The 25,491-nt window shown below is 37.8% G+C and overlaps 2 protein-coding genes across 2 annotated transcripts; both read left to right on the top strand.

Moving 5' to 3' along the window:
* The first annotated feature begins 450 nt into the window (after window positions 1-450).
* LOC127513239 (homeobox protein goosecoid-2-like) lies at window positions 451-4,613 on the top strand. The gene is made up of 3 exons (XM_051894899.1): window positions 451-794; window positions 1,748-1,968; window positions 3,870-4,613. The coding sequence occupies exons 1-3, from the start codon at window positions 563-565 to the stop codon at window positions 3,969-3,971; spliced, it is 555 nt and encodes a 184-aa protein (XP_051750859.1). The 5' UTR covers window positions 451-562; the 3' UTR covers window positions 3,972-4,613.
* Window positions 4,614-5,127: 514 nt separating this feature from the next.
* On the top strand, window positions 5,128-24,528 carry LOC127513255 (3'-5' RNA helicase YTHDC2-like). Its single transcript, XM_051894924.1, has 30 exons — window positions 5,128-5,313; window positions 6,266-6,416; window positions 6,980-7,070; window positions 7,352-7,551; window positions 8,731-8,924; window positions 9,058-9,224; window positions 9,435-9,537; window positions 9,608-9,764; window positions 10,035-10,142; window positions 10,394-10,542; window positions 10,625-10,760; window positions 10,843-10,969; window positions 12,125-12,190; window positions 12,281-12,459; window positions 12,538-12,634; window positions 14,094-14,181; window positions 14,269-14,349; window positions 14,670-14,752; window positions 14,834-14,939; window positions 15,587-15,706; window positions 15,959-16,231; window positions 16,588-16,714; window positions 16,783-16,988; window positions 17,169-17,358; window positions 17,470-17,579; window positions 18,487-18,767; window positions 18,863-18,977; window positions 21,231-21,437; window positions 21,589-21,771; window positions 23,549-24,528. Exons 2-30 carry the CDS (start codon window positions 6,275-6,277, stop codon window positions 23,600-23,602), a joined length of 4,140 nt encoding a protein of 1,379 aa, XP_051750884.1. The 5' UTR covers window positions 5,128-5,313; window positions 6,266-6,274; the 3' UTR covers window positions 23,603-24,528.
* Window positions 24,529-25,491: the final 963 nt, after the last annotated feature.

Genomic DNA, 25,491 nt, shown 5'->3' on the forward strand with positions numbered 1-25,491 from the left:
TGCTTGTGTTTTTCCAAGATTCACCATAAAGCACAACCTGGTTCCCAAAAACACTTTTAAGCAGTAAAAAAGAAAGAAAGGCCCGATCAGTATGAATGCTTGGATCTCCGAGGGTTAAACAGGTGTGACATGAAGTAAATCTCATGCAAATGCAGGAGCCGGAGCTGATCCTCTTGGAGACCCGCGTGCTCTCCGTCCACATCCCGGCGGAATCAAAGCACATTTATCTTTTAGCACAACAATGAGGATTTCTGGCTCTCTGTACGTCTCATTTGATACAGTGAAATCTGATTTCTTGTCAGCTAAAGCCAGATTACCTGAATCTCCTGTGCTCACTAACACCTTTACAAAACTACTCAGATTAGGTGGGATTTTTCAGCCACTTTATACATTTTTTCCCCTCGGCTGTATAGAGGGATTATGTTTTGTCTCCTTCCTTTTAATCTATTTGGTAAATGGGGGTTTGACAGAGAGGAGAGCGATCTGGCTCTATATGAATGTGTTCTCCTCTAAAGCCAATGGCATTTTGGCTCAGCACCAGGTCCAAATGTGACGGCAAACCATGGACGGGAACAAGAAGCGCTTGGCATTCACCATCGACAGCATTCTGAGCGCTGGCTTTGAGAACGGAGACAGGAGCTTGGAAAACCCTCGTGCTTCGGCTCCGGGAGCCTGTGAGGAGAAACCGGCCCCGGAATCTGCAGCGAATCACAATGAATCGATGAATCAGACGGACCCTAGAACGCACTGCTGCTTCTGTTCACACTGTGGAGAGATTCTGCACACGGCCGCCAGTAAGACCTGCTCTCTTTCCTGTGTTAATATGACATCTGATTAATATCTCAAGGGTTTCTTCCTCGAGTTCTCGCTAAGGATATCTGATCTTTGAGGAAAACCACCATGATCTCATGTGTGTTTCTCAGAAATGTCTCAGTAAAAATGTTTTGCTTTGTTTTCAGTGTGACGCAGCAAAGAAAATAGTGTAAAAACATTTTCATATAAATGTGCATGAAGGAAATAAAACCATGATAACACTTGATAATGTAAAGTTTTTTTATTATGATTTTTATTATGATTTTTCAAATTACAAGATTTTTTTTTCATTTGTATAATAAATTTAGGGTGTAATTCAGTATTATTTTAGTGTCATTGAGATATTAATATAGTTTTTATTAATATATTAAATGTATTCATATTTTTAATTTTTTCAGTTTTTATTTTAGTTAGTCATTTTGTTGTGTATTTTTGTCTATAAAAAAACATGTCTATAGTTTTTATTAATTTTTATATTGGTTTTAGCTAACAAAATAAGTTTTAAGTATTTTATTTCAGTTAACATTTTTTTTGTTACACTTAATTTTATGGTGTCCTTGTTACAGTGTAACTATAGGCTACATTTAAGTAATATTAATATATTAATAATGTACTTACTGTATAATTAGGGTTTGGTTTAGGGATAGTTGCATGTAATTATGCATTATTTACTGTTATTACTGGAGTAAGTACATGTAACGTAACAAGGACACTGTAAAATAAAGTGTTACTCTTTATTTATTTTAATGTTTTAGTTTTAGTTATACTCTTGTGTACATGTGCTTTATTTTGATGAAAATAATTATCTAATGCTTTGGTTTTGGGTGGAATATGACCAGACATGTTGTTTGCTGAACAACAACATGTCTGACAATATGTTTGCTGAGATTCATCTGACTGTTAATGATGGATGTTGGTGATGTTCGTCATGTAGTTTGGGGTTCGAGGATGTTTCCAGAGACGTGCTCCGCTGCAGACGCTCATGGCAGAGAAAGCTTCGGTCACGTTCAGAGGAGAGTTCGACGCCACCGGACCATCTTCACAGAAGAACAGCTGGACGCTCTGGAGGATCTGTTCCGGCAGAATCAGTATCCCGACATCAACACCCGCGAGCAGCTGGCCCAGCAGACACACCTGCGCGAGGAGAGAGTCGAGGTGATCCACCAGCGACAACAACATGATTCATCTCTGTTACACTGGATTCAAGTCATGTTTCACCTTATTATTTACTTAAACATTTTGCCTGTTATAAAAATATTATTTCTGAATGTTCTCTGAACGTTCAAATCATCCAGTTTTTTAAATGTTTCAAAAAATGTTTTTTCTTGGTTATGTGAATGTTAATGCAGCACGTTTGAGCTTCAGCGAGAACCAATGAGGTTCATTCTCGTGTTACGCGGCACGTTTGAGCTTCAGCGAGAACCAATGAGGTTCATTCTCGTGTTACGCGGCACGTTTGAGCTTCAGCGAGAACCAATGAGGTTCATTCTCGTGTTACGCTTCACGTTTGAGCTTCAGCAAGAACCAATGAGGTTCATTCTCGTGTTACGCGGCACGTTTGAGCTTCAGCGAGAACCAATGAGGTTCATTCTCGTGTTACGCTTCACGTTTGAGCTTCAGCAAGAACCAATGAGGTTCATTCTCGTGTTACGCGGCACGTTTGAGCTTCAACGAGAACCAATGAGGTTCATTCTCGCGTTACGCTTCATGTTTGAGCTTCAGCAAGAACCAATGAGGTTCATTCTCGCGTTACGCGGCACGTTTGAGCTTCAACGAGAACCAATGAGGTTCATTCTCGTGTTACGCGGCACGTTTGAGCTTCAGCGAGAACCAATGAGGTTCATTCTCGTGTTACGCAGCACGTTTGAGCTTCAGCGAGAACCAATGAGGTTCATTCTCGTGTTACGCGGCACGTTTGAGCTTCAGCGAGAACCAATGAGGTTCATTCTCGTGTTACGCGGCACGTTTGAGCTTCAGCGAGAACCAATGAGGTTCATTCTCGTGTTACGCGGCACGTTTGAGCTTCAACGAGAACCAATGAGGTTCATTCTCGTGTTACGCGGCACGTTTGAGCTTCAGCGAGAACCAATGAGGTTCATTCTCGTGTTACGCGGCACGTTTGAGCTTCAGCGAGAACCAATGAGGTTCATTCTCGTGTTACGCGGCACGTTTGAGCTTCAGCGAGAACCAATGAGGTTCATTCTCGTGTTACGCGGCACGTTTGAGCTTCAACGAGAACCAATGAGGTTCATTCTCGTGTTACGCGGCACGTTTGAGCTTCAACGAGAACCAATGAGGTTCATTCTCGCGTTACGCTTCATGTTTGAGCTTCAACGAGAACCAATGAGGTTCATTCTCGTGTTACGCGGCACGTTTGAGCTTCAACGAGAACCAATGAGGTTCATTCTCGTGTTACGCTTCATGTTTGAGCTTCAACGAGAACCAATGAGGTTCATTCTCGTGTTACGCAGCACGTTTGAGCTTCAGCAAGAACCAATGAGGTTCATTCTCGTGTTACGCAGCACGTTTGAGCTTCAGCAAGAACCAATGAGGTTCATTCTCGTGTTACGCAGCACGTTTGAGCTTCAGCGAGAACCAATGAGGTTCATTCTCGTGTTACGCTTCACGTTTGAGCTTCAGCGAGAACCAATGAGGTTCATTCTCGTGTTACGCAGCACGTTTGAGCTTCTTCCATCCCAGCGAACAGGGAACGTTCTGGCAAGGTTCTCTCAAAGTTACGAACAAACGTTCTTCCAGTAACGTTAATACAACATTCGTTCAAAGTTATCTGGTCTTTAATAATGTTCTCAAAACGTTAGCACAAAACACTATTTATACATAATTCATGGAGTGTTTTTTTCTGAAATGTTTTAGTTAGATGTTCATCTAACGTTTTTTTAAATGTTACTTCTTGTTTCAGAATGTTTTCAGAGAACATACAGAAATAACATTTCTATAACTTAACGGGAACATTAGCAAAACGTTCTTGTTTGCTGGGATATGACTTATGTAAACTGATGCTGAAAGTCTCAATAATAACTGTGTGATTGTTTCAGGTGTGGTTTAAGAACCGAAGGGCAAAATGGAGACGACAGAAGCGGCTTCCTTTCAGCCTCCGTGGAGCAGACGACTGGAAAACAGTCCTTCATAGCGACTGACATGGACATTATGATTTCAATATCATAAAACCCTCCTAAAGACTATACGAGCTGACAACAGTCTGGCTTTAAATCCCTTCATTTATCAATTGCAATCATTTGTTGACACTTGTTTGACAGAGACTACAAAATCATTCAGAGTGTTTAATGATTTTTTATGTTATTTTTTCATGTTTTATATTCATTTTCATACAAACAATCTTGCCAATGCATCTTACCATGCATTATAAAGAAACAGTTACTCTAAAAATAAAACCTAATGCATCCCTGTCACAGACCTATACTCAATTAAACAGTCAACATTAAAAATGCTATTATATCATATTGTATAGGGCAGCATAGAAGAGTTCAGAGATAGTCATTTTATCTCATGGATGACTTTAAATCTTTTATTCTGTGTGGCAAAGTACACGCTCATGTAATGAGGGATGTTATGAGTTTGACATTTTTAATGTTGACATAATGTATTAAATATAGCTAATAATTTAAAAATAAAGCATTGTACTTATATAGTCAATACAATATTTAAGTATTATTAGATGAGCAAGACTGCTCATATCTAGAAAACAGCATGCTAGCGAGTGTGATATAGCTTTTGTACAATAGTTCAATAAACAGTATTGCCAGTCACTTTGTTTTCATTCTTCCAAGGCAAATAATTCCAGTCAAAGCCTCAGTAGAAACGCTGAGAGAATTCTTTCTTGAATGATTCAGTGAAAAAATTGGTTGAGCGAATGATTCAATTTCACTTAATACAGTCGCTTGTCGCCACCTACTGGTGTAACTGTATAACTTGCAGACAAAATAATACAAACTAATTGTAATAGATTATTCTGATTAGATGATAGATGATCCTCTTCTTGGACTGACTGTCCGATAATTGATAACACATGTCCATTTACATAAAGCTAAGGTAATGTCTATTAAGGCCTCCTTTTTCTGTACAGATCTAAAAAATATTTTATGACGCATTGAATGTAATTACTAGGATGTATTAAAAATCTCTTAATCTGAAAAAGAAAAAAAATATGCTGGAGAACTTAATGCAAAAAATGGAAAGATCTTTTATGTTAAATGTCTTTGTTTTTTCTTTGAAAGTTAATGAATGAATAAATAAACACACCGCTGATCTCTGCACAACATGTCGCTGTCGTGACGTCAGTGGAATGAGTTGCAGATCTGTTGCGCATGCGCAGACGGAGCGCAGCAGCCCCAGTTTCGATTCTTTACAGACAGAAACAACTAATCCAAACACATCAGTGACTGACAACCAAATTAAATCTTCCGGACACTTTACAGCTGTCTGCTTTCACGCCGTGTTCTCCTCAGATTCTCCAAACACGTGAGATGTTTTGATCTTATCATTATTATGCTGTAAATAAACAGTGAAATGACGCTAACGATGATGCTCGTGAAGCTCAATGAATGGACAGTATTCCTATAAACACAATATTAGCGAGAATTTGAGTTAAAACACTGACTTTTCTTACTCTTTGTGCTATTTGAGCAGGTGTCAGTGTGTTGCTGATAGTATTTTAGCGTTAAATGAGTCAGTTTAGCTGTAGCAGCTAACACACACTGAGTTTACATTGAGTTTTTTTAAAACATCTTTGCTATTTGTATAGTATTATATTTATATCTTCTGTTTGCTTGTTCTAAAGTTTGCTGGTTTAAAGAATGAAATAAATTATACATAATAAATTTAACTAAACGAAATACAGTAGGCTACTTTTATATTATTATAATAAATAATTGCAGATACATTTATATTTATTAGTTGAGCGCAAGGGGTTTTCAAACTGAGGAAAAGTTTAGAGAAAAACTGTAAAAATAATTATATAATAAAAATTAGATATTTAAAATAAATAAATGAGTACTTAAACAAATGAATAAAAAAATAAGTTACTAAGTAAATCAATTGAGTATCTGCTAACTAAATGTAAGTAAATTAATAAGTAATCTAACAGTACAGTATTTTAATGAGTAGAAAAAGATGTAATAATAAAATTTTACATAAACTAAATATTTTCCAAATTATATTTCAGAAATTCAGACATATTTATAATATTAATTTCATCATATTGGGTCTTTATACAAGAATCTTTTATCCAAAGATGAGGAATACAACAAGAGATTCATCTTAAAGAGGCAATAAACACAAGATATTATGAAGCCATTCATCACTTCATACTATGTGATCTTAGTAATAAAAGCAGAATGTAAATATGTAATATTTATTGATGCAATCACTGAGAAAATAATCCATTACTTTGACTTTGTATTCTTGAATGTAGGGAGAAGAAATGTCACGGAAATCAAGCATGAACGCGTCTAAACAGACGACCTCTCTGAAAGCGAAAGGACTCAAAGACATCAGGATTGATGAAGAGGTCAAAATCGCTGTAAATATCGCACTGGAGAGGTTCCAGTACAGCGACGACAAAGGTTTGAGTTTATTTCAGGAGCTTTGTGAACAGTCTGTGGCTAAAACAAGCTCTTTTATCATCATTTATCAACTTCAGATTGATTTAAAAGTATGGAGGCTATCACTGTTTTGAATATCAAGGGGGAGGGAGTTTCATTAATGAGGGACTAAAAGTTTTAGTGCCCATGGTGCGTAAGACGAGAAGAGTGAAGATCTGAGAGAGCGTGAAGGGGTGTAGATGTGAAGAAGATCAGTAAGGTACGGAGGAGTGAGATTATTAAGAGCCTTGTAGAGAAGAGGAAGCAAGTAAATAATGAATAGAAGAGGGCCCAGGACCGAACCCTGAAGAACACCAGTGACATTAGATGATTTCGCTTGGAAATTTTTAAGTTGAACCAAAGAGATATGATCTAAATTAAGACAGGGGGTGCCAGTAATCCCAACGGAAGCTAACCTGTCAAGGAGTTTAGTATGCAAGATGGTATCGAAGTATGAAGCATGGTTAATAAACCAGAGTCAGCTGTTACTGGATTTTTTTGTTGGAATTATTTTAACTGTTTAAAAATGTTGTTTTGTCTCGTAGAGCTGGATTTCCCTTCTTCATTGACAAATTCTGAGAGAGCGTTCGTACATCGGCTTGCTCAATCGCTGGGCTACATCTCGAAAAGCAGAGGGTAAGTTGACTTTGCCTGTCAAATGCAGACCCAGCTCCAGCAGACTTGACTACAAATTTACTGATGATCATGACATCTCTTCTCTGATGATGAGAGCGGGGCAACCTGTCACTCACATGAGATCCACCAATAGCAAACCAATTCCCCACGGACAAAACAGCCCCGCCCTACATTTGTTCTTTCCGTTTCGCTTGGATAAACGTCAGGAATAGGAAAGAAAAGACTAGCAGCGCAACTCCCCTTTCATGCCGGCTTTAAGCTCTTGTAAACTGTTGTTGCAGGAAAGGCTCCAGTCGATATCTTACTGTGAGGAAGAAGGACGGGACAGAGACGGCACGGTCTGTCATGACCTGTAACCTCACTCACAACTCCAAACACATGGTGCAAAACCTTCTGCAGAGGTTCCCCATCACCAACAAAGAGCGCAGTGAGCTCCAGCCGCGCACAGAGAGAGTCGTCGTCACTTCTCCAGATGCCATTGGTGAGTCTCTTTGGGCAGCTGGACTGGATTATGAAGAATAATCTGATGTATTCCAGCTGTGCTGTAATAATGGGTAGTTTGTGTAGTCGTAAACGAAAAGTAATTAGTTCAAATCCTGCAAAGTGCAGCCTTGAACAAAGCATCATAAGTTTGGAATAATTACGATAGTTTAATGTTTTTGAAAGAGTCTCTTCTGCTCATCCAGGCTGCATTTATTTGATCAAAAATACTGTAAAAATTATGAAATATTATTCCAATGTAAATCAGCTGTTTTCTATGTGAATATATAGTAAAGTGTAATTTATTCCTGTGATCAAAACTGAATTTTCAGCATCATTACTCCAGTCTTCAGTGTCACATGATCCTTCAGTGAAATTTGCAAAAAAATGAAAGGAATTGTTAATTTTCATTTGATTACATTTTAAGAGGTTAATTAAATTATTAATGTTTTATGCTTATATTTGACTATCTCCATTTTTGGTAATACATTTGTAAACCCAGAAACATTAAAACAGACAACGCAGAATGTCTGAAAAAATCATAGGGCCATATAATTGTAAAAAATATAGTCATAAATTATTAAATTGCTTAATGCTTTATGAATTCAATTGATTAGACATGCTTTTTGATTATTATTAAAAGTTAATTAAACCATTAAACAGAATCCAGAAAAAATAAAACAGAAAACATGGATTTGGGAAAAATAAAACAGAATTTGGGACTGTAAAAATGTCATTTTTGTTCAACTTCTAATAAATTGTTGTTAAATTTTGTAAGTTGCATGATTTCAATTAATTAGACATCCTTTTTGATTACTAAGATTTAATGTAACTATTAAAATGGGAAAAAAAAAAAAACGGATTTCATAGGACCCTAAAATACTAAACAAAAACAATAGTATTTTTGTTAAGAATGGTTTATCACAAAACTCTGTCTTGGTTTAGATCATATCTCTCTGGTTCAACTTAAAAATGTCCAATCGAAATCATCTAAAGTCAGCAGTCACCACTGGTGTTCCTCAGGGTTCGGTCCTGGGCCCTCTTCTATTCATGATTTACTTGCTTCCTCTTGGCTACAAGGCTCTTAATAATCTCGTTCCTCCATACCTTACTGATCTTCTTCACATCTACACCCCTTCACCATTTCTCTTATATGTTCTTCTCTGGTTCACTCTTCCAGACAGTAAAAGCAGGACCAGCGGCCGTCTGAGTCACGGTATTCCTCAGGTTCCTCAGAAACGAGGCCCGTCTGAACTGGATTGCTTTCGGAGAGCGCTGCCTGTGTATGAACGTCAGGAGGAGCTCGTCCAAACCATCAGGGAGAACCAGGTGGTGCTGGTTTTGGGTGAGACCGGGTCAGGCAAAACCACCCAGGTGAGCACTATCTCGCATACCCTCATCAGCATCGATTCCCGAACTTTTTTGTCAGCTGAAGCTCTTGCAAAGTGTTGGGTTTTCAGGTCTTAATGAGAGAATAAATCGACCCGGTTCTGTGTTCATCTCCCAGATCCCCCAGTTCCTCCTGGACGACTGCAGTCGAAACGGGATTCCCTGCCGGATCTTTTGCACTCAGCCCAGGAGGTTGGCGACCATCGCTGTGGCGGAGCGTGTGGCGTCTGAGCGTGGCGAGAAGATCGGACAGACCATTGGTTATCAGATTCGCCTGGAGAGCAGGTACTTACAGGCGGCAAGATGATTTACAGGGCAGTTTAAATTGTTAAAGATGAAGTAGTTTTTCCCAACTCTTCTGCTACACACTCAAAAAGTATGTACTTTTTCTTCATGAAAGGAGTAGGTTGAATTGTTTGTGTATAATAACCAAATTGTTTCCATCTAAATGACTGCGAATGTGCTGATGAATTCTGGGTATTTGCTTCTCCTCAGAGTTTCTCCTAGAACCTTACTGACATTCTGCACGAGTGGAGTCCTGCTGAGGACGCTAATGGCCGGAGATGAGGCTCTGTCCACGGTCACTCATGTCATTGTGGTGAGACTCTGCTCTAAAGTTCCTCTGGACGGTGTTTTGGGAGCCGGTTTCATGATTTCTGCTCCTGTAGGACGAGGTGCACGAGCGAGACGGACTGACGGACTTCTTACTCACTAAGATGAAGGACATGCTTCAGAAGATGCCGTCGCTAAAGCTCATCCTGTCCAGCGCCACCCTGGACGTCAATCTGTTCATCAGATACTTTGGAGCGTGTCCTGTTATTCACAGTAAGTGAGCAGATGGAAAAATGTTTAAGGGTTTATTCAAGCTGGAAAAAATACACCTACATCACTTCTATAATAGTCTTTATTTTAATACTTCAATTTCAATTAAAATTCTGCATCCCTTTTGCCACCTGGAATCAAATTCAGGAGTTTATAAAGGTGTTCTTAATTCAATTCTGATTGGAGCAGAACATGAATGTTAGTGTCGTAATTCATCAGATATGATGTTCTGAAATTAGAGAGTTGAATAATAACGTTGAATTTTCTCTGAAGTCAAAGGTTGTCCATATGACGTCAAGCAGCTCTTTCTGGAGGACATCCTGCGGACCACCGGCTACACTAACAAAGACATGATTAAATACAAGAAGGAGGCGCAGAAAGGTGACAGTATATCTGAAATACAGTAAACTCAAACGTTTGGAGTAATTAAGATGTTTTAATGGTTTTGAGAGTCTCTTCTGCTCACCAAGGCTGCATTTATTTGATCAAAAACACAGTAAAAACAGTGAAATATTATTCCAGTGTGAAACAGCTGTTTTCTGTGTGAATATATATAGTAATGTATCCGTCAAACAAAGTTGATTACAGTAATGGACCTCGACGTCACATTTAACCACTGTCTGTTTCCTCAGAGGAGCGGCAGCAGACGTCCCTGACAGAGTGGTGTGACACCCGTCAGGACGTCCTGCAGCCTGAACCTGCGAGGGAAAAGACGCCCACTTGTGTCCTGCAGGAGAATGACCTCCTGGATGACGGCGGAGACAGCGTCTTCAGCCAGATGGTCTCTTCTTTTTACAGGATGACACAATGTCACTCCTTCATCAGGTGTATTTTTCAAGCATCTCTTTTCTCCATGTGCACAGAGCGAGAAGGACGTGGCCACGTTAGAGCCCTGGCTGCTCAGGGAAATGGACACCTGCATCTCGAACATTTTCCTGAACCAAGACGCTGAAGCCTTTATACAACTCTTCAATCTGATCCTGAATGAGAACATTAGTGGTAATGAAGTCATATGTGCCCTCAAAAACTGTCTAAGCTGAAGTCTGCTGTGTTTTTCTCATGTGCTTTTATGTTCTTTCAGTGGATTACGGACACAGCGAGACGAGCGCCACGCCTCTGATGGTGGCCGCAGGTCGAGGGTTCCTCAGCCAGATGGAGCAGCTCCTGAGCATGGGCGCAAACGTCAACATCAAAGCCTCCAACGGCTGGTGAGGAGAGCACAAACTTTTTAACTTGAAGTACTAAAACTAAATAAACTTAAGCTAATAAGTAAATATAAAAATTAAATCTTATTCAAAATATTAACAAAAATTATAATAGTATACAAAAAATAGTATTAAATTAAATATAAAAAAAGCATAAACTAATTTTATTTCAGCTATTTCTTTTCTCATGTTAGTTTTGTTCAGGGTTTCTGCGGGACTTAAATCAGAGCAGAAAGTCTTACATTCATAAAGTCATGGCATTAAATGTTGCATGCGCTGCAAAAAATCATGTTCTTCCTCAGTGTTTCTGTCTTGTTTTCCAGCACAAATATCTAAACATTCTTAAATCAAGATACATTTACTGGAGAAGAGAAATGACAAATTGAAGTCTTGTTTTCTGAGAAAATTAACTGAGTTTGCACTTAATACAAAAACAAAATGGTGAATGAAAACTTGTTTTCCATTTGAATTATGTTGATTTTTCTGAGCCCACTGGCAAATATTTACTTATTTTATTTTAACCAGTTGTCAAGGCAATATTTCAATTTTTTGTTTAAATTTAACTTGAAGTACTAAAAATAAACTAAAACTAATAAATAAAAAAATTATAAAAACTAATAGACATATTTAAAACAAAGAAATAATAAAAATGACAAAAATTTTCCCCTCCGATGCAACTATCCATTTAAAATAATTTTGTTAAAATAATAGTTTAGTTTTATTTTTTCATGACCATTTTTCACTCGCTCTTATAATTAAATACTCAAATTTGACTGCTGTTTTTTAAACGTTAACTGAAATAAAATTAAAAAACCTATTCTCACCATTTGTCATTTAGTTTACTTAATGTGCTAAAACTAAATAAACTAAAAATAATGAATAAAAACTATATTGACATTTAAAAAAGACAAAAACACAACAAAATTACTAAAACTAACTAAAATAAATGTGAACATCAGTCATATGCATAAACTAACATTAACTAACGATGAACAATTAATCTTTGTTAATGTTAGTTTATAAAAACTCAACAGTTCATTGTTAGTTCATGTTCGCTCAGGTCTATTAAAATTATTATATTAACAGATACAACTTTTGAATTTAATAACGTTTTAAGGCAGTTTTTGAAGCTTCTGGTAACTGTGATGTTTACTTCAGGACGGCTCTTGACTGGGCCAAACACTTCAAGCAGCCCGAGGCTGTAGATCTGCTGGAGTCTCACATGTAAGCACTGCGTTTGGCTTCCTTACGAAGATGTTTAGTCTCACTCAGAAGGTGTTTGTGTGTTACAGTGCGCTGTGTTTGTTTGTACAGATGGTGTGTTGAATCGGGTCAGATGGACGAGTCGTCTCTGGTCCAGACAGCCACATCTGAACTGAGCTCTGAGGACCAGGAGCTGCTCAAAGCGTATCATCACAGCTTTGACGACGAGAAGGTCGACCTCGACCTCATCCTGCATCTGCTCTTCAACATCTGCCAGAGCTCTGACGAAGGTGAGACCGCTAGCTCAATTAAAAGCTCACATCTGCAGCAGACATTACAGTTTTCATGTAATTGTTTTTTATCCTCAGGCGCAGTGTTGATATTCCTGCCCGGCTACGATGAGATAGTGTCTCTGAGAGATCGCATCGTCTTTGATGATAAAAGGTTTACAGACCACCAGCAAAGGTCTGTGAGTGTTTGTAGTGTCTGTCCCCTTCCTGTTCCAACACAATATTCAGCTGGAAATAATGAAGGGACTTGATTTTATCCAGTGGGTTTTGATTGGATTGTTTAAAGTGAGCTGTGATACTATTGGCTATTCACCTGATTACATCAGAGGAAAAGAACAGAGGCTTTAGAGGCAGAAACAGTTATTGGAATTGATGAACGATCATTTAGTTTCTTTAGAATTGCTTGCAATCAGACCAGAGACATTTATTAGGAAAATAGATGTATTCATGTTTTAGAGAGGGTGTTTTCTATGGAAACTTGTTTCCAAACTTGTTTCCACCACTAAAAAAGGGTAATTGTGAGTTTATATCTCACAATTTCAGAGCAAAAAAGTAAATGAAAATGTCAGAATTGTGAGATAAAAAGTTGCAATTACCCTTTTTAATAGTTTGCGTCTCAGAATTCTGATTTTTTTTTTCTCTCTAGTAATTCCAAGTTTATATCTTGCATTTCTGATAAAAAAAAAATTAAAAAAAAGTCAGAATTGCGAGATATAAACTTGGAATTGTGGTAAATAAATGTACAATTCTGAGAAATAAACTCGGAATTGCATCAAATAAAGTCTGAATTGCAGGAGATGAAGTTAAAAAATGCTGGAAATAAAGCCAGAATTGCGGAAAATAAACTCAGAATTGTGAGATGTAAACTCGGAATTGTGAGATTGTGGGAAATAGTCAGAATTGTGGAAAATAAACTCGGAATTGCAAGATATAAACTCACAATTCCAAGATATAAAGTCAGAACTGCGAGAAATAAAGTCTGAATTGCAGGAGATAAAGTTAAAAAATGCTGGAAATAAAGCCAGAATTGTGGAAAATAAACTCTGATTTGTGAGATGTAAACTCAGAATTTTGAGATGTAAACACAGAATTGCGTGAAATAAAGTCAGAATTGTGGAAAATAAACTCGGAATTGCAAGATATAAACTCACAATTCCAAGATATAAAGTCAGAACTGCGAGAAATAAAGTCTGAATTGTGGGAGATAAAGTTAAAAAATGCTGGAAATAAAGACAGAATTGCGGAAAATAAACTCAGAATTGTGTGATATAAAGTCAGAATTGCAAGATATAAACTTGGAATTGTGGGAAATAAACTCAGAATTGTGAGATTGTGGGAAATAGTCAGAACTGTGGAAAATAAACTCGGAATTGCAAGATATAAACTCGGAATTGCGTGAAATAAAGTCAGAATTGCGAGATATAAAGTCTGAGTTTTGAGATATAAACTTGAAATTCTAAGAAAAATGTCTGAATTACAAGATAAAAAGTCACACATACCTTTTTTCTTTTTTTATTCCATGGCGGAAACAAGCTTCCATACTTCTCAGTGTTCCCAAGGTTAAAAAATGTCTACATTTGTTATTTTTAAATATTTGAAATGTACTGATTGTCTGAGGAACTGTGCGTCATCAGGTTTCAGGTCTTCATACTTCACTCCAGTATGCAGACGTCAGACCAGAAGAAGGTTTTGAAGAACACTCCTAAAGGTGTTCGCAAGATCGTGCGTATCTCTTCCTCTTGCTTCTATAAACTTCACACAGACTCCTGTAGATGTAAACATCTCACACAACCTCATCTCAATCTCCAGATTCTCTCCACCAACATCGCAGAGACCAGCATCACAGTCAACGACGTTGTGTTCGTCATCGACTCCGGCAAAGTTAAAGAGGTTTGGTTATCTTTCTCCTGCTAATGTCAGAGACATGTTCATTACATATAATAATACTAATAAAAACAATAATAATATTGTAAATTAAATAATAAAATATATTTTTATATTACTGTACAGTCAACAATGTTGTCAACAAGTTTTTTTTCCTGCCAATATTAGTGACACATTAACGTTAAAAACTGCATATGATGTAATGTATTCTGCTCAGTTCTATATTACTGGACTGAAGTGCAACAGCTGCAAACTTTTAACAATGTACAGTAACTTAAATTGAGAACTCGTGCTCCAGAATGAAACTGTTATATGTTGTGCTGCAGAAAGCGTATGACGCTCTGAATAACGTGACGATGCTGAAGATGGTCTGGATATCGAAGGCCAGCGCTCTGCAGAGGAAGGGCAGGTACGTCACCGTCCATCTAGAGTCCTGAACATGACAAGAGTTTGATTGCAGAACTGATGGAGACGTGGGTTTGTTGTTTAGAGCGGGCCGCTGCAGACCAGGGATCTGTTTCCATCTCTTCAGCCGTCTGAGGTTCAACAACATGCTGGAACATCAGATTCCACAGCTGCTGCGCATGCCTCTACAGGTACACACACACACACACACACAGACAAGTACACAAACCACATCAATATGTGACCCTGCACCACAAAACCAGTCATAAGGGTCAATTTTTTGAAATTAAGATTTATACATTATCTGAAAGCTGAATAAATAATCTTGGTTTGTTATGATAGGACAATATTTGGCCGAGATACAACTATTTGAAAATCTGCAAAAAAATCAAAATATTGAGAAAATCGCCTTTAAAGTTGTCCAAATGAAGTCCTTAGCAATGCATATCCACTCACAAAAATACATTTTTAATATGTTTACGGTAGGAAATTTACCAAATATCTTCATGAAACATGATCTTTACTTAATAACCTAATGATTTTTGGCATAAAAAATCATTTTGACCAATATAGTTGGCTATTGCTACAAATATACCAGTGCGACTTATGACTGGTTTTAAGGTCCAGGGTCACTTATATATGTCAGAAGGCGGGATTTAGAGAGCTGATGCTGCAGTGGATATTATGAGAAAATTAAAGTGTTTTTGACTTCGAATGCGTGTGGAGATCTTTAAAACAACATTAAGAACCTTTAAAAAAGCATAATAGGTTTTATTTTGTAAATACTCTGTCTGTGTGTGTGTGTGTGTGTGTGTGTGTGTGTGTGTGTGTTTCTCAGGAGCTGTGTCTGCACACTAAACTTCTGGCTCCCATCACCTGCCCGATCGCTGAGTTCCTGTCTAAAGCACCTGAGCCGCCACACCTGCACACGATTAAACACGCTGTACAGATGCTGAAGGTCAGACACCTTTTCAGTGTATATTATTTAGATGTGTCACTGCACATGCACTGAAGATTTATTTGGAATAGACGTAATGCACATGTAAATGAACATGTGAGTAGGATCGCAAAGTTTAGGGTACATATAAACAACTTTCACAATATGAAATTGGATTAATTTGGATTGCTCAGACAAGTTTAATCAACCAACCAACTCTATATTGAAATCATGCCATAAAAGTATTTTAGTAATCAGTCTTTCATGTGGCAGACCATCGACGCCATGGACCCCTGGGAGAACCTGACGGAGCTGGGCTATCACCTGGCCGACCTGCCCGTGGAGCCGCATTTAGGGAAGATGGTTCTGTGTGCGGTGGTGCTGAAGTGTTTGGACCCCATCCTCACCATCGCCTGCACGCTGGCCCACAGAGACCCGTTCGTGCTGCCCGCTCAAGCCGCTCAGAAGCGTGTGTCCATGCTGTGCCGGAAACGCTTCACGGCCAACACCTTCAGCGACCACATGGCTCTGCTCCGGGCCTTTCAGGTCAGACAGCGTCAGGACATCATGCTCTGATAACCAGAGTTTACTGTAATAAAAAAACTCTTTAAATGGCTGCTCTCTGGTCTCAGCTGTGACTGAGCGTCAGTGAAGTACTGTATGGTTTTTATTTTTATATTTTCCATTTGAATTACAAGTTTTAGCAATTTGATTGTGTTTCTGTCCTTTTTATTAGTTTCTGGGTTTTCATATCTCTGTATAGTTTATTATTTTAGTATCATTTATATACTGTTATAGTTTTTATTAATATTTTGAATTTGTTCTTGTAAAAGCAGGCATTTCTTGTGGGCAACAGTAGTTCAGAAGTTCACTTTTGTTCTTGTTTTTGTTGAACTCTGCAGGCGTGGCAGAAAGCTCGCAGTGACGGCTGGGAAAGAGCTTTCTGCGAGAAGAACTTCCTCTCTCAGGCCACCATGGAGATCATCGTGGGGATGCGGACGCAGCTTTTGGGACAGCTTCGAGCGACAGGTAAGAGTTCTGAGCCGTGAACCCAAACAAAACTGCTCCAGGTGATTCACGACAATTTGTCACGTCAGGTTTTGTGCGAGCGAGGGGCGGTGGCGACATCCGGGATGTCAATCAGAACTCGGAGAACTGGGCCGTGGTCAAGGCTGCGCTGGTCGCCGGCATGTATCCCAACCTGATCCATGTGGAGCGGGACACCATGACCCTCATGGGCTCCAAAGAGAAGAAGGTTCGCCTCCACCCGACGTCCGTCCTGAGCCAGCCGCAGTACAAGAAGGTCAGTGATCGTGAGAGGAGCCAATCAGAACCAGCCCTCATATATTTGGAAGCACAACAAACTAATATATATACAGTATATATGTGTGTGTGTGTGTGTGTGTGTTATATGATATTTTGACATGCATATTCTTCAAATAGATTCATAATAGTTCTTTTCTTCCATCACATCTGTACCCAGATCCCTCCAGCCAATGGTCAGACAGCAGCAGTGGAGTCTCTGCCCACCGATTGGCTGATTTACGATGAGATGACGCGCGCTCACAGGATCGCCAGCATCAGATGCTGCTCTGCGGTCACGCCCCTGACCGTGGCCATATTCGGAGGATGTGCTAAACTCCCGAGCTCCGCCCTGCAGGAACACAGAGCAGGTGACCAGAACCGATCGACAACAAACCTGAAGTTTTGTCTCAAAATCTAAAACAATGATGCAGTTTTAAGTGTTTGTAGTTCAAACTGAGGTTATTCTGTATATATTTCAGCCGCTGACGGTGTGAACGAGAGCAGTGACAGTGAGATGGAGGATCGCTCCAGCGCTCGTCTGGCTCACATCAGCATCGACGAGTGGCTCAACTTCAGACTGGACCGAGAGGTGCCGTTCATTCTGCTCAAATCAACATCATTCAGTTTCTGATAGACTGACTTTGAGATGCGAATAAATACGTTATTCTTATTTAATTAGCAGTCTTTTTAATGGCATATAATATTGTACTATAAAATAAATAATAATAATATAATAATAAAAACAATAATAATAATAAATAGAATAAAAAAAATAAAGATTAATAACAACAATATACAATAAAATAAACCAAATAAAATCTATATTTTTCATTATGAATTTCTGTCTATCATTACACTATCTCATTTTTCAATTGTTCAGTTTCAAAATACTTTTTAAATGATTATTTTACAATAATAATAATATATTAAAATATCATAAAAATCTAAAATAATAACTAAAATAAAATAAAGTTTTCAATTATTCGATTTCAAAATACTTTTTGGAATGATTATTTTACAAAAAATAAATAAAAATATAATATAAAAAATATAAAATAATATAAATAAAATATAAAATAAAATGAATAACAACAATTTACAATAAAAATATACCAAATAAAATCTATATTTACATAATTATACTATCTCTGTGTCAGTTTTCAATTATGAATGATTAATTTACTATAAAAATAATACATTAAAATTTTTTAAGAATATAAAATAATATAAATAAAATGAAAAAAATTAATTAATAACAACAATTTACAATAAAATAAACCAAATAAAATCTATATTTTGCATGACTTTCTGTCTATAATTATATTATCTCCTTGTCAGTTTTTAATTACTCAATTTCATACTTTCATACTTTTTGGAATGATTACTATACTATAAACATAAAAAATAATATAATTAAAATGGAAAATAAAAACATAATACAATCAAATAAACCAAATACTTTACGGTATAACTCAGCACATGTTTCCTCGCCGCAGATGGCGGAGCTGGTGTTCGGCCTCAGGCAGCGCTGGCAGAGCTTGTTCCTGCGGCGGATTCGCTCTCCGTCTAAAGCCTGTTCTCAGCTGGACGAGGCCACCATCCGTACGCTGGTGTCGGTGCTGTCGGCCGAGGAGCAGGTCACAGGCCTCCAGCAGCCCACCGGCATCGGCCAGAGACCTCGACCCATGAACTCTGACGAAGCCCCGCAGACGGCCTCCTGCAAGAGTGCCGGCCGCAGGGACCCGGAGCAGCCGGAGCAGCCGCCCAGCCCGGACAGGTGTGTGTTAGCGCCCTCATCTGGACGCAGACAGTGCTGGCGTCTTCATCTGATGTGTGTGTGTGTGTGTGTGTGTGTGTGTGTGTTTCCCGCAGACCTCGGCTGGTGTCTCAAATGAAGAATCACAGAGCGCTTCACTCAAAGCAGCTGGGAGACGAGCTCGTCCCCTTCAAGAGCGCTGACGGCCCCTCGTCCCCCTCCTCTGGAAAAGTATGTGACGTTCCTGGGTTTAGGACTCATTTTGGCTGCACTTAATCACTTCCAACCGTTGTTTTTTCATGCACTGGTCAGTTTTAGGCTATTCAGACTAGTGGAAAGAAAACATTCAAAACACATTCAAGTGTTTATTTTATTACACTTCATCTACTTGCGCCTGTAGATTTCAATTCAGAAATCTCCACTTCAGCAGCTTCACACACACCAAACTTTATAGTTTATTCATATCTATATTCTGAAGGTTTGTTCATATATCATTCACCCGATTTACACAAAACATTTTACTCCTAAAAACATGATAAATGTATTTATTTTCTTGGTTTTCACAATATTTTCTGATATATGGAGTGATAAAAAGAGAAATTCAGAATCTCTTCTGGAAAAACCTTTAATATGTCAACAAAATCAAACAAGAATTATCTAATGTTCATTTTTCTATTCTTGAAATATATGCAAATTAGTGCATATTTAGTTAGATGGTACCTCATTTGCATATTTAAACATTACATCAACTATGTAAGTATGATGACGTCTATTATATTTATTTAACCTGATTCACCTGTGCTGTCTTTCCTTTTTTATATATATATAATATATATATATATTTACACATATATATATTTACACACACACACATATATATATATAATTTGTTTTTTTTTTTTTTTTTAATTCGTGGTACTTGCTAAGTTGTAAAATGTCACCGAAAACACTGAAAACAAGCAGCTTTGTCATAATTACAGCAGTATTTCCCTGTTTTTGAATATTGTGTTGGACAATGGATGCTCTTTGAGTCAAAACGTTTGTGAACCGCTGATCATAAATGATTGTCTGTGGTAATTAACAGCATAATTGATGTGATACATAGATGTCAGGGTGAAAATATAGCTGCAAGCAGCAATTAAGGGGCCAAGCACAACAGAAGCAAACAAGGAAGCTAGCAGCAGAACAACAATGTGACAATGGATCATGATAGCGACTGAGACAAAGACACGGCATGTCAGTCAGTCAGACCAACAGTACTGTAGTTAGAGCCAATTTCTTGTTTTGTTCCCATTGCTTTTTTTTTGTGTGTCCTCGGAGTGGTCCCATACATAAGCGTGTCCAATTTTGTTAAAAATCTAATTTTGTTTAGGAGTTACAGACATTTATATGTATGACCACATAAAAAATAACCCACAACTGACTTTGATTGCATTTTTTGCCACTTACTATCAAAATTGTAACATTAGCATTTAGCCAACAGCCTGTGTTTCCGATTTTCCTACGGTGGTTTCGTCTCAATCAGATTTGAAGGTTTTGAAGATATTGGCAGAAGTTTTTTTAATGCTAAATCACAATGTTGCACTAACCATAAGGCAAAACCTAGCATGTTTGGTATCGTTAGACTCGGCAGTGATTCAGGAATCCAAGGAGATGAAAATGAATCAACCTCATCCAAAGTTAAAAGCATGTAAATATTTTTCTTCACCACTAGGTGGTGCTGGCTCCGAAACTTCTCGGACTCCTTCAGGGCATCGTGCCGATGACCCACACCGTGTTTCATAATGTTTCGTAATGAGTTTCATTTAGTAAAATACAGCATTTTACTACAAAATTCAAAATGGCTGACACCCAAAATGACTGATATGGAAGATTGGATATAATTCGAAAATAGCTATTTTTCGAATCTCCGGACCAGTAGGTGGCACTGTGCCGAAATGCAGCATGTAGTCTCAGGTCATGCTTGTGATGACATGTACCAAGTTCGGTCTGAATACGATAAGTGAGATACAGCCTTACATCTACTTTCACAAGCGCTACAAAAAATCTGTTTGTGAGTTATTCAAAAATGGTTTGACAAATTGACTTTTTGTTGGCATCGTCTGAAGATGATCTGGTTCATTTTTCTTGAAAATTGGAGCAACGGCCTATGAGGAGTTTGAAAAAGTAGGTTTTTCACACAATATTCAAAATGGCGGAACAATTCTCATTACGGAAAATGATGTCATAGGGTGCAATCGAATCGTCTTGAGACAAGCATTCAGAGGAAAAAAATGTTTATTATTATTTGTTTATATAAAGTATTTTGTTTCTAGCCCTTAGGGTTCAAAAGTTATTAGCATAAATGTTAGTGAAACTTTGGACAGTTGATGGCGCTAGAGGGATTGAGTTAGAGACTCCAAAATCGGTGTGGTTAATGGGACTGTCCTCTGTCCTCTCTGTGTCAGAGAGCTGGTGTGAATTGAACATGTGTTTGTGATCCAGAGCTGCACGTCTCCGTCCCCGCGGCCGCTGCGCTCCTGTGTGCGATACTTCATCATGAAGAGCAGCAACATGAGGAACATCGAGCTGTCTCAGCAGAGGGGAATCTGGTCCACGACGCCCAACAACGAGCACAAACTCACTCGAGCTTTTCACGAGAGCAGCGCCGTCTTCCTCATCTTCTCCGTTCAGGGATCCGGACACTTCCAGGTGTGTGGAGTGAAGACAAACATCCACCGCTGCTCCTTCATGGAAATGATCTAATAGTGTCATTCTTCAGTTCAAGATTGTTTCTTCTCTGATAGTGTCAGTCATATTGCTGAATATTAAGTGTGTGTGTGTGTGTGTGTGTGTGTGTCAGGGTTACGCGCGCATGACGTCAGCGATCAGCGGCGAGAGGTGTCTGGACTGGGGTTCGGTCGGTCTGGGTGGTGTGTTCGGTGTCGAATGGGTCCGTAAAGAGAACCTGCCCTTCCAGCTCACGCAGCAGCTGCTGAACCCCTGGAACGACAACAAGAGAGTCCAGATCAGCCGAGACGGACAGGTGTGTGTCGCTCGCAGAGTTACTGTACTTAAGAACATTTTTGGCTACTTTGTATTTTGACTGAGTATCAAAGATATTAGCAACTTTTACTCCCTTCTTGACTCTTACTCTCTGCTCTAACACATTTGTAAAGAGTAATCCAGATGCTCGTTAGATTTTGCATGCTACATAACATTTTCTGTAACTTGTAATGGAGTCATTTTCACTGCAAGGAATCTCTACTTTTATTTAAGTGTGATTTTCTGGTGCTCTTTACACCTCTGACTGCAGAGCTGCACGATTCTGGAGAAACTGAGAATCACAGTAAAGATCACGATTCCCAACAGACAACTAAACAAAATAACGTGATTTACTAGAGATTCTGACAGAATGTTAATTGCTGCGGTCTGTTTAGAAAATATATTTAATACATTTAAATTAATTGATTTTTAAATAGTCGGATTAAGTGAATGATTCAATGACTCGCTCATAAAGACTTCACTTGTTTCATGACTGGATGAATCAGCGTTTATTCAATGGCTGCGTTCCACTCCAGTTTTAGACACACACTCATGAGCTTCCCTAAGCACTTCCCCTCGGGGGAATCCCTGCCTCCATTTTGAGGTGCGTTCCACTTTGTGAAGTGGACGAGGGAAGTTTATATGGACAGACCCTCGCTCCCTTGACTTCATATGTACACTTCGGTTCCACCAGTAGTGGGCACTCATGCAACGTAAGCAATGACGTACATCCGAGTCAACGAGACTGAGGAAAATTAGCGAGGGAAGGACATAAAAAGAATTAAATGGAATGCAGCCAATGACTCACTCGTAAAGACTTCACTTGTTTCATTACTGGATGAATCTGCGTTTTTAAATGAATCTCTTGAATGAATGATTCAATGACTCACTCATAAAGACTTCACTTGCTTCATTACTGTATGAATCAGCATTTTTGAACAAATCTCTTGAATGAATGATTCAATGACTCATAAAGAATTCACTTTTTTATTACTGGATGAATCTGTTTTTGAACGAATCTCTTGAATGAATGATTCAATGACTCACTCATAAAGAATTCACTTTTTTCATTACTGGATGAATCAACATTTTTTTAATTAATCTCTTGAATGAATGATTCAATGACTCACTCATAAAGACTTCACTTGTTTCATTACTGGATGAATCTGTGTTTTTGAACGAATCTCTTGAATGAATGATTCAATGACTCACTCATAAAGACTTCACTTGTTTCATTACTGGATGAATCTGTGTTTTTGAACGAATCTCTTGAATGAATGATTCAATGACTCACTCATAAAGAATTCACTTGTTTTCATTACTGGATGGATCTGCGTTTTTGAACGAATCTCTTGAATGAATGATTCAATGACAAATAAATTTTCCCTTGTCACTTCAACAGTCACTTGTCTCCACCTACTGGTGTAACGATGTAATTGATACAATCTTTATTTGAAGAGTCAAGTTACTTTACTCTATTTTGATCAGTACTGTAGACATCAGTGTTTATATCTGAGCTATAAACTTTTATCCCAGTACTTCTGTGATCATCTGAATTACTGTAACACAGAAATAATGAAACTGTGCGGTTGAAATGAAGCTGTTTAATATCTATACATGACAACTGCTCTGTCTAGCCGAATCACTGTCATTTAGGAATAAGATCACAAGGGTGTTTCAGTTGAGATCACAATCGTTTAACGATGAATTGTGCAGCTCTCTCAGACTGTGATGGTCGTGATGATGGTGTGAATGTGTGGTTTGTGTGTGTTGAACAGGAGTTGGAGCCTCAGGCAGGAAGTCAGTTGCTGCAGCTCTGGGAGCGAATCTGAACTGAAGGATCCGGATCGACTTCACTTCAAAGCAGATGCATAATCACACTGCAAAAATCATGTTCTTCCTCAGTGTTTCTGTCTCGTTTTTCAGCACAAATATCTAAACATTCTTAAATCAACATACATTTACTGGAGAAGCAAAATGACATACAATGTTTTCTAAAAAATTAAGTGAGCTTGTGCTTAAAACAAGAAAATATCTGCCAATGGAGTGAACATGCACTTCATTTTGATGCATTTTTCATTAAACAAGTCTTAATATCTTCAGTCATTTCTCTTCTCCAGTAAATGTATCTTGATTTAAGAATGTTTAGATATTTGTGCTGGAAAACAAGACAGAAACACTGAGGAAGAACATCATTTTTTGCAGTGTATCATGTTTATTTTGTTATAGAACTTAATGGAAATTAAATATTTTTATGTTTTGTTCTGGCTGTATGAAATGAGGAACAAGATTTGTGCCTCATAAACTTCAGAAATGTTTTATGAATCTTGTGTTTTTAAAATCACCAAATGGATTCACTCACTGATCACAGTTCGACGTGCTTTTCTTTTAATTGCTGTGCAAATGTTCTTTGTCATCTATGATGGCTTTGCACATGTTCACTTTAGCAGTGTTGAAATGTCTGCTTTATTTAAAGGAAAATATGAAATGCTGATGGTCTTGTGATTCGTTCGAAATGATTCTTCTCTTGGTTCAGTGTGTTTTCTCTGTTAACAGATCATAATCTCTTCTTGACGTGACTGACATGTTGATGTTGTGAATTAAACCATGAAAGCATCAATGGATCGAGTCAAAAGTTCACCTTTTAGATTTCTTGTGGTTCATCATTGGCGGCTGATCAGTCGAACGTTCAGTGTTTGTTTCTCATGTTGTCTTGAATGATGCAAATGTATAATTTGCAATAAAAAAATTATTTGCACGTGTTTGACTGTTTTCTTTAGAGCAGCGGTTCTCAAAATGATTTAAAATCGGATAAAACAGCTATAATTCAAGCTGTAAGCTAATATTTTAATTAACTCATTTTTACTTAAAACAAAACAGAATTCCTATGATCTTGAAATATGAGATTGAGTGATTTCTAGACCTGGAAAAGTCTTAAAACTCGTCTTTTTAATTGTAATTCTTGCATTATATTTTGTTAATGCTGAATTAACGTTGTTTATTATATGTTCTTATGACATGCTTATATTGTTTGTCTTGTATTTTTACCCTTTTTTCATCTTTTTTTCATTAATTTCACCTTTAAATAAAATGCATTAATATTATTTATCAAAAGTCATGGAAATTAATATAAGTTTAACATACATTTTTCAAGCTTTAAAATATTTTATCAAGAGTAATTGCTACCTGTGACTAAAAAAATATAAAGGAAGAAAATGTAAAAGTAATAAAAAAGATGAAGAAAAACGAGATCTCTAAACAATTAGGGAAAAAATTAAACTGTAAAAATGTGCTTCATCTCATTCTTAATCACTTTCTGGATTTTTCTTGACTTTTTTTTTCTTCTTAAATTACTCTGCCTTTTTTCCTGTTTTGGTTGTTTTTAATCCATTTTAATTACGACAAACCTGTGATTGTCGCGCAACTCGTCAAGGCTGGAATGTGATTGGTTATCAAGCCACACGTGATCCGACAGCCGTTACGCTTCTCCTCATATCTCTGCTTTTATTCCGTACACTAAAGTACTACATTAAAATATATAACTTTTAAATATACAGACGTATTTGATAAAAATCGTGTTCTGAAAGCATCACACACGGCTTGAATAAGATTCCATAATAATTTAATTAATAAACTATTAGCGCCGCTCTTGCGTTAAGGTTGGACTTTGGCGCCCTCTTGTGGTCCTTGTGTACCATTATATTTTCGCCTTCGCGTTTTG

The sequence above is a fragment of the Ctenopharyngodon idella genome, chromosome 5 (assembly GCF_019924925.1).
Source record: "Ctenopharyngodon idella isolate HZGC_01 chromosome 5, HZGC01, whole genome shotgun sequence".
Lineage (NCBI taxonomy): Eukaryota > Metazoa > Chordata > Actinopteri > Cypriniformes > Xenocyprididae > Ctenopharyngodon > Ctenopharyngodon idella.